The sequence below is a fragment of the Aotus nancymaae genome, unplaced genomic scaffold (genome assembly GCF_030222135.1).
Source record: "Aotus nancymaae isolate 86718 unplaced genomic scaffold, 86718_ANA_hifiasm-v0.15.2.pri h1tg000003l, whole genome shotgun sequence".
NCBI classification, from domain to species: Eukaryota; Metazoa; Chordata; class Mammalia; order Primates; family Aotidae; genus Aotus; species Aotus nancymaae.
In genome coordinates, this window is record NW_026988414.1 from 44,941,790 (window position 1) to 44,953,698 (window position 11,909).

Below are 11,909 nucleotides of genomic sequence, written 5' to 3' on the forward strand. Positions count from 1 at the left end.
ATAAAAGTAAATAAAAATTAAAAAATAAAGATGATTGAGGTGATGGTTGCACACTTTCGTGAATATACTAACAAGCTTTAAATTGTTTACTTTAAATATGTCTATTATATGGTATAAAGTATATCTTAATAAAGCTATTTATTAAAAATAATTATACTATGGAATGGCTCTTAATTAAACACTCAAAGAAATATTTAAAGCTATAAGTAAAACTGCAAGAGTAAAAGCCACTCTTGTACCTTTAGAATGTAATTTTTAAAGTGAGAAATGGATGTAAAATGTTCTAGTATAAAAGTACTTACTGTCTTTCCATGCTGGCTATTTCCTGATTGTCGTTTTTAACCTATAAAGGTATAAAAAGAAAGTAGTATTTTAAAAAATAACTCATTTTAAGGCAATCTTAAAGACAATTTCCTTCCACAGTACATTGTACGAAAGTGTCAAATCTAGTTTCTTTCTTGAAATCTAATTTTTAGACTTCAATCTTTGAAGTTAAAGGGAACAGCACCAAGGAACCATTCACAGATTCTATCCTTTTTCCTCAAAGTAAGGGTAGTAACTGATATACCTACCCTCCAGGCACCATCAGGTTAGCACACCTTCAGGCCTGGATAAGTTGATATAAACATCTAGGATTTCTGACATTTCCCCTCACTCTCCCATAAGGTAAGTTTCCTAGATTGAGCAAGCCCAGTTTAATTTGAATTTCAGATAGTGAGTATCTTTTAGGGGATATACGTATCATGTAATATTTGGAATATCCATATCACTCATAAGCAGTGAATAATTTTTCTATATAGAGACACATATATATGTCTGAAAGATTATTCATTGCTTATCTGGAATTCAAATTTAGGTAGCTATTCTATATTTTATGTGGTAGTTGTACCAAAAGATCACTCCTCCTCAGCCTTCAATGATTTCTTTCCAACGAACCGCACAGGTTCTAGATTTTAGTACCTTTCTGGAATGATTCTAATAATTAAATAGTCCCTGAATTGATCCCTACATTTCTTCTAAATGCACTGGGCTTGATCTAAGTCTAGGGACAAAGGAGTCCCTGACTGGGCATGTGCCCAAACATATATGGAGTTCTCCTAAGGCCCTAATAGTTAGAATGTGTCAGGATAAACAGCATGCTAATTATAATTTAAAGTTAAGCTAAAGCCACCCTTGGGATAATAAGAAAGCTACTAAATACATGTCACATGTGAAATGACTTTAGGACATATGATAATTTCATAGGAAATTTTAATTCCATTCTCTTCGTGGAGGCACTAATAATAACAACCACAAAAAGTCATCAGCCGGCTGGGTGCAGTGGCTCACACCTGTAATCCCAGCACTTTGGGAGGCCCAGGCAGGCAGATCACAAGGTCAAGAGATCGAGACCATCCTGGCCAACATGGTGAAACCCCATCTCTACTAAAAATACAAAAATTAGCTGGGCGTGGTGGCACGCGCCTGTAGTCCCAGCTACTCAAGAGGCTGAGGCAGGAGAATTGCTTCAACCCAGGAGGCGGAGGTTGCAGTGAGCCAAGATTGCGCCATTGCACTCCAGCCTGGCACCTGGCAATGGAGCGAGACTGTCTCAAAAAAAAAAAGGCATCAGCCTTAGGATACACCATTTTCTAAATACAAGGCCCAAAACAAATAATAAAACATATCTCCAAAAAAATTATCTTAATATTTAATGACCAATAAAGAAGAGTGTCAAGTATTTCTAATAAGGAAAAGTTAGTTTTACCTAAGTTAGTATGAAATACTTGATTAAGAAAATCTAGGCTGGGTGCCTATAATACCAACACTTGGAGAGGCTGAGTAGGACGACTGCTTGAGGCCAGGAGCTTGAGACCAGCCTAGGCAACACAACTAAACCCCATCTCTACAAAAAATAATAATAAAAAATTGGTGTGGTGGCGCATGCCTGCAGTCCCAGCTACTCGGGAGGCTAAGGTGGAGGATTGCTTGAGCCCAGCAGCTCAAGGCTACAGTGAGCTATGATTGTGAAGGAATGTGTTGTCTTTCCAGGTCGACAAGGGGGTGTAGTTTTAAGGGCAGGAACTTCCCAGCACCATGTCCTCCTCCCATCTCTCTCCATCTGGGAGATTTAACGGTTTATGTTTAAATTTCACAGGCACAGGAAGAAATTGAATCAATCACCCCAGCAGAAGTTTAAAGGAACACCTTTCACTGGCCAGAGGAACTTGGGGAGGTGGGAATTTCTCCCAGGATAAATTCCCCTGCTCCTTCATCCACACCAGATTTCCAGCTCCTCTCCCACATAGTGGGAGCTCTCTTTCCCCTCTTGGATTTCCCCTCTGGGGTCCCCTTCTACCCAGTGCGGAAGCTGTCTTTCCTCTCCTGGATTCTACTTTTCTGGATTCTCTAACTCAGTGTGAGGGGAGTTTTCCTTCTCTGGTTTTCTCCCTCTGAGAACTCTTCTCACTCAGTGTGAGAGCGGCTTCTCTTTCTCTCATTCAGTGTGAGAGCTAGCTGTTTCTTTCTCGCTCCTCCACCTTTTTCTCTCTCTACCTAAATAAATCACTTTTCTGAAACACTTTTGGGCTCTGGTATTTATTGTACAAGCACACTGCGCCATGGTCTCCTCTCTCATTCTTGAGAGAGCAATTGACCAAGAACCTGGAGAAACATCCTCTTGGGGAAGCTGAGGGCTCCCCTGAACCCCTGAACCCCAACACCTGCACCACTATGCTGCAGTCTGGGTGACAGAGTGAGACCCTGCATAAAAAAAAAAGAAAATCTAGATTAAAAAGTCACTTCTTCACATAAACCATTTTTAGACATAAACTTAGTAGCTTTTGGTTGAATTCATATCCGTTAAATAAAACAAATCAACACATGTACCAAAACCAGACATCTTAAAATAAGTATGTTTTCTTTACTCACCTGCTTAAGTAATTTCTCTCTCTCTTCCATTGGAGATCCTATGTTTTTGTCTTCTACAATCATTTGATCTCGATGGGACTCCAACTCATAAAGTTTTTCATGTAGCAGTACAGCCTCCTGTTTCACCTGGGAGTGAGCTATTTCCTAAAGGAAAATAAGAAGGGAAATTTTTAATTAGTATTTTAACAATAATTATTTTCAAATAGGTTTCAATTTATAACAATAGGGGGTAAATTTAAACTACCAGTATCTTTAAATACAGACAGCAAATGCCATTAGTACTCAATAATGCTACAAAGCACATTCCTAAACTGGAAATATAAAAATAAATCCTGTATATTTTAATAAGCTATTTTCAGTCTAAGGTTCACAAGAAGTTGATAGTCTTAGTTTATTTTCTACATATAAGACCTGAATAAATACAGGACAACTCTACCAATGGGAGAATAAAGAAAATGTCACAACATATGTACAACTGTAAACACAATGTCTGATTCAGAGTCCATATAAGTGATTTTTGGAGAGAACATATTTTCCCCTAAACAGATCTTAACATATATTTTTCCACAATGTGGGTTGAATTGTGTCTGCTCAAAAAGGTAAGGTGGAGTCTTAGAATCATAAACCTGTCAATCTGACCATTATTTGGAAATAGGCTTTTTGCATATTTAGTCACGTTAAGATGAGGTCATTAGGGTGAGCCCTAATCCAATATGATGGGGCCCTTTATAAGAAGAGTACAGACACAACAGAGACACAAAGGGAGAGTTCCATGTTATGACTCAGGCAAAGATTGGAGTGATGTATCTGCAAATCAAGCAACATCAAGGGCTGATGGATATCATTAGAAGCTAGGATGAAGCAGAGCAAGATTCTTTCTAGAGTCTCAGAGGAAGCATGCTCTCTGACACTTTGATTTCAAACTACCAGGCTCTGGAACTGTGAGAAAATTGTTTGTTTTGTTTTAAGCCATGCAGTTTGTGATATTCTGTTACAGCAGTACTAGGAAATTAACACATGTAATAACAGTTATTGTGTACTCATCACTATCCTACCTTCCACAAAGAAAAAATAAGGATGTGACAAAAATATTATTAGATAACAAAAAAGCTAGGAATGGTGGTGATGATGATTAAAATGACATTTGAAACTCTTGTTTACTGAGCAACTGTTCTATGTCAGACACTATGCTACATGTTATTTATATACTATCTCTAATATCCAAAGTGATACTCTACAAGATAGCACTATCATCTCCATTTTACAGATGAAGAAACTGAGGATCTGAAATGTAAATAACTTTTCAAAGTTAACAAATACATAGAGTTAACAGTGACATTTGAAAGTAGACCTACAGCATGAACAAGACCAAATTTTTTTTTTCTTGAGACGGAGTCTCACTCTTGTCTCCCAGGCTGGAGTGCAGTGGCAACATGTCGGCTCACTGCAACCTCCACCTCCAGGGTTCAAACAATTCTCCTGCCTCAGCCTCCTGAGTAGCTGGGATTACAGGCACCCATCACCACACCCGGCTAATTTTTGTACTTTTAGTAGAGATGGGGTTTCAGCATATTGGTCAGGCTGGTCTCAAACTCCTGACCTTAGGTGATCTGCCCGCCTCAGCATCCCAAAGTGTTGGGATTACAGGTGTGAGCCACCGTGCCTGGCCGAACAAGACCAAATTTTTAAGAGGGAAGACCTGTTCTTTTTTAAAAGTATGAGAGAAAAAAAATCTCAAAAAAAGAAACAAGTAGACAAGAATTTTTGAAAATCCATAAGCAATGGATTATATATATAGTTCAAATAATAGATTAGGCATCAGATAACATAAAGAAAGCCATGATAAGAAATACATATAGAATTTTATGCTATCCTTTTTCATAGTATCTTTTCCTTTCTGCCTAACAATCCTCTAGATGTGTTTGAATTGCATCTTGATAAAACTATTCTGGAAGACTTAAGCTCATGCCTTCACCTGATTTTTTCCCCTACTCTTGTGAACTAAATAAGCATAACCAAATACACTGTAAAGCAGTGAGCATAAAGTATTCAATAAATACCAGTTGATTGACTACTATCTGAAACCATATTTTCTTGAAGAACAAGTCATAAATAAATAAATAAATAAAATTAATCTGAGCCAGGCACGGTGGTTCACGTCTGTAATCCCAGCACTTTGGGAGGCTGAGGCAGGCAAATCATGAGGTCAGGAATTTGAGACCAGCCTGGCCAACATGGTGAAATTCCATCTCTACTAAAAATACAAAAATTAGCTGAGAGTGGCGACATACACCTGAAATCACAGCTACTCAGGAGGCTGAGGAAGGAGAATTGCTTGAACCTGGGAGGCAGAGGTTGCAGTGAGCCGAGATTGTACCACTGCACTCCAGCCTGGGCAAAGGAGCAAGACTTCGTCCCCCTCAAAAAAAGAAATCTGGCAAAAGTTAAATAGAAGTAGTGACTTATGTTATCTTAATTTGCAAATATTGTTTTTTGGGTTTTTTTTGAGACAGTCTTACTCTGTTGTCCAGGCTAGATTGCAGTGGTGCGATATTGGCTCACTGCAACTTCTGCCTCCTGGGTTTAAGAGATTCTCCTGCCTCAGCTTCCTAGTAGCTGGGACCACAGGTGCATGCCATTACACCTGGATAATTTTTTGATAATTTTTTTGTTTCACCATGTTAGCCAGGATGGTCTCAATCTTCTGACCTTGTGATCCTCCCACCTCAGCCTCCCAAAGTGCTGGGATTACAGGCGTGAGCCACCGCACCTGACCAAATAGTGTATATTTTTAAAACTCTTTGTTATTTTAGGCATAAATGTATTGACATCAGAGAGAGTGGCATCAGTACAAAAAGTAAATCTAAGGTTATAGCTTATGCTTCTTCCTATGGAAACTAAATTCACAAGTGAAATAAGACTTGACTCATACCTACTCCAAAAAAGAATAGTGAAGAATTCTGCAAGCTAGTTGTATTAATACTAAATGTGGTCCTTTTTTCTTTTTTTTTTTAAGGAAACAAAGGATATTTTATTTCTTTTTCCTGTCATTGTTGAGAGGATAGATCATGATACAGAGAACAGCAACGGATCACAGTGCACGGTTTGGCTGGTCCTTTTTTCTTTAAGCATATTTCCATCACCAGAGATCCAAGGAAATAAAAATGAAGCGTATTTATAGATGGACAACCAGACACAGAAAACTACCTTACTATTTTTAATGAAATAACTTTCAATATCAAATTCTCAAAAGAATTAATTACAAAATATTCATTTCTTTTGCAAGCTAGGTTGTTAGCAATCTGTCCATTGACAACAGTTCCTAATACTATCATCACGGTATGTACCTGAATCCATAGGAAATTAGGAAAGGGAGGCAAGATTTGAGGTACAGGCAGTATACTAAAATGCCAAAAATATGAAAAAGGAGTTCATAGAAAAAGAAATTCATTGGCCAAAAATGCCATAAACAGATACTCAACTTTATGTATAAACACATGAAAATTAAAATAAGGTAGTAATTTTTACCTATCAAACTAACTAAAATTGGAAAAGCCAGATAATATTTGCTGTCTGTGAATGCAAGGGAAATGAGCTTTCACATTGAAGGCAATTTGGCAATCTTACAACATTTTTAAAGTGTATACCTTTTGACCCATTGTGAGAATTCAATCTTCTGATATACTAATGCAACTTTGCATAAAATGTATGCTTTCACTGAAGTAGTGTTTATAATCCCAGAAAATTATAAATCTGTTCATTTACAAGGCTGTGTTATAATTATACAACATAATAAAGTAATTTAAAATAATGAAGGGGTTCTCCAAGAACTGATAGACACTGAAGATATCATGTTAGGGTGAAAAAAATCCTACAGATAGCATAGCAAGTATGAACCCCACTTGAGGTTTCCCAAACTATAAAACCAAGATGGATTTAGGACTTTGTGGGGATTACACGAATATGATGCTGATATGTTAAGAGCTCAAAAAAGCATAGAATAAGCACTTGATAATGTCTTTCCAGTAGTTCTATCAGGAAAGGACACAAAACAGACATTTTTACTTTCATTTTGTTCAACTATTTTTAAACCATAAGCATATTTTGTTTTGTGAATTAAAACTTGTTTTATTTTTTGAGACAGAGTCTCACTGTGTTGCTAGACGCCACGCTGCAGTGCAGTGGCACAATCTCGGCTCACTGCAACCTCCACCTCCTGGGTTAAAGCAATTCTCCTGCCTCAGCCTCCCAAGTAGCTGGGACTACAGGTGCACGCCACCACGCCCAGCTAATTTTTGTATTTTTAGTAGAGATGGAGTTTTACCATGTTGGCCAGGATGGGCTTGATCTCTTGACCTCGTGAGCCGCCCGCATTGGCCTCCCAAAGTGCTGGGATTATAGGCATAAGCCACCGTGCCCAGTCCAAACTTGTTTTAAATAAATGAATAAGAAAACAAATGCAAGTTTTTACATCCTTAAAGAGATGAACTCATGTTCGTGTCTCTCCTTCTTCCTTTGTTTTTAGTCTCCTGTGTATGTGTCTTTAAATTGCCATTAGAGGTTGAGCACGATGCCTCATGCCTGTAATCCCAGCACTTTGGGAAGCCAAGGGGAGCATCACTTGAGCCCAGAAGCTGTTGACCAGCCATAGCAAGACCCTATCTTTACAAAAAGTAAAATAAAAATTAGTGAAGTGTGTTGGTTCCTGCCTGAAGTCCTAAGCTACTTGGGAAGCTGGAGAAGGAGGATCCCTTGAGCCCAGGAACTTGAATTTATAGTGAACTATGATCATGTCACTTAAACTCCAGCCTGAGTGACAGAGAAGGACCCTGTACCTAAAAAAAAAAAAAAAAATGTAATTGCCATTGGATTTTACATGTCCCAGATAGGGCAGAATGATTTGTTTTATGCATAGTAGGTACTGAATAACTGAATCTACTTTATGGTCCAGAATAGGAAGAAAAAGTATTAAACTCCTACTAGTAAACTGCCAGATAAATATGTACTTGAATGAGTTATATTAATATACTTGGCTGAATTAACATTTTTGGCTGAGTAGTATGAGAACCCTTATTTGATTTTTATACTTACAGCTTCCAGGCTCTCTTTTTTCATGTTCTGTGAATCCAGTTGTTGTTGAAGTGTATCTAATTCCTAAGTCGAAAAAAAAGCAAACATAAATACAAATTACATCAAGACTAATTTGTTGTAGCTGGGAGAAGGAGGGTGGAGAAAAAATAATAATTTGTTTCTCTATTTCTCAACATTTCAAATATAGATGTGACAAAAGAAATTTTCTAAGTATCTTCATGATATTTTGCATTTTGACTAGAATTTATTAACACTTCATCATTTCTACTTTTCCCAACTTCTTTCATTATTCCTAAAAGCTTGCCATGTGCCTTCAAAAAAAAACTTCATGAGTTTCTCAAAAGTGGCTAGACCTTAGACCTTTTCACAGTGAATCATCACTATATTCTGAGAAAATCAAATACTAGAAGCTTTCAAACCATATCATTGTTTGAGGTTATGATTTAAAATTTTGATTTTTAACCATGTTTTCATATCTTTGGCCTAATTTCTATATACTATACACACACACATACACATATATGTAAATATAAACATGGTTCACTCAGGATAAGATCCTTAAACTGTTTACTCATTCATTATCCCATACAAGATTAACTACATTTTGGTAGTATTTTGGCATTTCTTTTTTTTTTGAAACGGAGTTTCGCTCTTGTTACCCAGGCTGGAGTGCAATGGCACGATCTTGGCTGACCGCAACTTCCGCCTCCTGGGTTCAGGCACTTCTCCTGCCTCAGCCTCCTGAGTAGCTGGGATTACAGGCACGTGCCACCGTGCCCAGCTAATTTTTTGTATTTTTAGTAGAGATGGGGTTTCACCATGTTGACCAGGATGGTCTCGATCTCTTGACCTCGTGATCCACCCGCCTCGGCTTCCCAAAGTGCTGGGATTACAGGCGTGAGCCACCGCGCCCGGTCGTATTTTGGCATTTATCATACTCTTTCTTCAATGCTTCACTGTATCTTACAAATCTAGTCTAAAATAAAAAGGTTACTAAATTGTCAACAAAGGAATGTCTGAGAAACTAAAACTATAATCATTATTAGCATTTATAGGGCCTAATTCTTCGCTTACTCTTTAGTTAAGGGTCGTCTGGGCATAAAAAAGCACCATCTTGACTGAGCACTGAGAGGATTCTCATACCCTCAGCAGGGACCTACACTGCTCATTTAATATTGCATGTTCTCACTCATATGTAGGAGCTTAAAAAAGTGGATCTCATGGAGGTAGTAGAATGATGGTTACCAGAGGCTGAGAAGGTGTTGCCCAGTTCGGGGCGTGGGGTGGTGGAGGGAGAGAAAAGGAATAAATTCTCATGTTTGATAGAACAGTAGGGTGTCAAAAGTTATCGATAGTTTATTATATGTTTCAAAATACCTAGAAGAGGAGATTTAAAATGTTTCTAGAACAAAAAAATGCTAAATGTTTGAGGTGATGGATATCCTAATTATCCTGATTTGATCCATACACATTGTATACATGCATGCAAATATCATGTGTACCCCATAAATATGTACAATTGTTGTGTATCAACAAAAAAATTAATTTCTAAAAATGGATATTTAAGCAATATAATTAAAAGACAATAGCCATTCAAATCAGAGTGCTAACAGATTAAAAGGTTAGCTGTTTATTAAGCAGGAAGGAAAAGGAAAAAAAGTAAATATCCATATGGATCTGGTCTATGAGGGCTTATTTTTTTTTTTTTGAGACAGAGTCTCACTCTATCACCCAGGCTGGAGTGGTGCAGTGGTGCAATCTCGGCTCACTGCAACCTCCATCCATGACCTATGAGGACTTTTAATGTATGCATTAAAACATTAATCATAGGTCATAGACCTTTTAAATTTATAGACAAGTATTTTTATAAGTGTAAGTATTTATAGACAAGCATTTTTAATAAATGCAAGTATTTCATGCATCTTTATGAAATGCAAAATGAATAAACAGAAGTGAACAAAAAATAATTAGAGTAAAAGCTAGGTCATCAATCAGCATAAGAAAATTAAGTTTTCTAAATAAATGCTTCTCAAACGTGATTGTCCATATGAATCAGCTGGGGACCCTGTTAAAATGAAAATTCTGATCTCAAAGTCTAGTCAAGCGCTCAGGGGATGCTGATGCTGCCAACATACAAACTATACTTTTAGTAGCAAGACTGATACATGCTTGGCACACAGTAGTAATTAGTATTACCTGTAACAGTTTCTCATTTGTGGTTTTCATCTCTAGGTACTTGACTTGGTTTTCAAGAGACATATTTTTGATAATGTCATCTGCTGCTTGTTTTTCCTGTTCAATTTCCTCTTCTAAGCTTCTCATTTGCTTTTCTTTCCTGAAATCGAAAGCACATAATATTCCTGAAACAATATTGAGGAAAAAATATCCAATTATTTTACACAAGTCACAGTCCTAATTTAATAGACTACTTAAAGATATTCAACCGTAGTATGTGACTGAAAAGTCTTTATATTTGTACTAAAAAATACTATTTGACCTATATAAAATTTGGCCTAATCCATTAGCACAAACTTATTTTACATCTTTCTCTTCTCCATCCCCAAATTCCTCTATTTCCTTACTCTCCATTTTACTTAACTAAGAAATCACAAAAATTATCAGAGAAAATCCTTAATGACTTATATACATGAGGATGCATTTATATTTTTTAAAAATCATAACTTTAAAAGACAAGAAGTTTTAGAATTGTGGTTTTCAAGCATCCTTCAGCCATAAAATTTTTTGACCAAATTAAATGTTGTATAGAAGTTTGCTATGTAAATCATGCAGTGCAGCTCTGACAGAACTAGGAAGTAGAGAAACCTAGAGTTCAATTTTTTAAAAATTATGGCTTTAGATTAGTAATATGCTTTGCTTAAATTCTCTTTTTCTTACTGCTTTAGTTAACATTGCTATTTCACAAACTATTGCTATTTTTTAGCATTGTAAAATATTAAGCTAATGTCTCTAAAAAAACCTGAAAGATTACACATAATCATATAAAAGTAGTAATAGTGAAATTAATTAGAAGCAATAACCATTTTTATCATATAATCAAAAGAAATACCAATGACATGCCACTAGGGAAGGTCAATTACTGATAGGGTAGAGAAAAATTCTGAAAAAAGAATAGGTAAGATGCCACTTATCTAAATACTTTCAAGATTCGCATTTTATAAAAAGCTTGACTGAACATACATTTTTAGTCCCAAGATCATTAATTTCTATTTTGGGATTCAAAATCTGATTCACCAATCACTATTTACTCTCTTTCACACATAGATATCAACCTCTACAGTTTTCAGAATCACCAGATAAGGCTGTAGATCCACATATCCCCTACACACCTTCTACACATTCATATCCTACTATTAGAATAAACAACCTAAATTCAGAAATTTCCCTACAAAAAAAATCTCCAAAATAACCAAATAAAAGATGAACATAATAAAACAGACAACCTGGAATTTCAATTTATTTTTGCCTCAATTTATTTATTTTTGTTGGAGAAGTGGTATCTTCAATTGGAGCTTCGATTTCAACAGTATAACAAGCGTGCTTCCTGCTGCTACAATTTGTATAGGTATACGAACTTCTGCTACAATTTGCATAGGTATATGAGCTCACAGAATTTGAAAGAGGAAAACATGTATTTCAATCTCTTTATTTCATAGATTAAGGATACTGAAGCCCAGTAGAATTAATCTTTTGGAACTAATTCATTCTAAACTTGATTACTGACTATTAACAATGTTTCTTCCTACAATGTAGTTAGATGAGAACTAATGTTGTAGTAAAGTATTCCATTTTACAGAGGAGAAATTACAGCATAAGAAAGGTCAACTGATTTTCTAAAGGCCATATAATGTCCAGGTGTCAGGTCTTTTTGATGCTTTGAGCACTTTGCT

General features: G+C 36.4%; 1 protein-coding gene across 1 annotated transcript in view; it reads right to left on the minus strand.

Annotated features, from left to right (window-relative positions):
• Nucleotides 1–11,909, minus strand: part of IFT74 (intraflagellar transport 74) — a 107,018-nt gene that overhangs the window by 48,511 nt on the left and 46,598 nt on the right. Inside the window, exons 9-12 of the mRNA XM_021672840.2 lie at nt 10,198–10,336; nt 8,002–8,064; nt 2,911–3,054; nt 303–343 (exon numbers count right to left, since the gene is read on the minus strand). Coding sequence (XP_021528515.2) covers nt 303–343; nt 2,911–3,054; nt 8,002–8,064; nt 10,198–10,336 — 387 coding nt within the window. The remainder of the gene's footprint in view (nt 1–302; nt 344–2,910; nt 3,055–8,001; nt 8,065–10,197; nt 10,337–11,909) is intronic.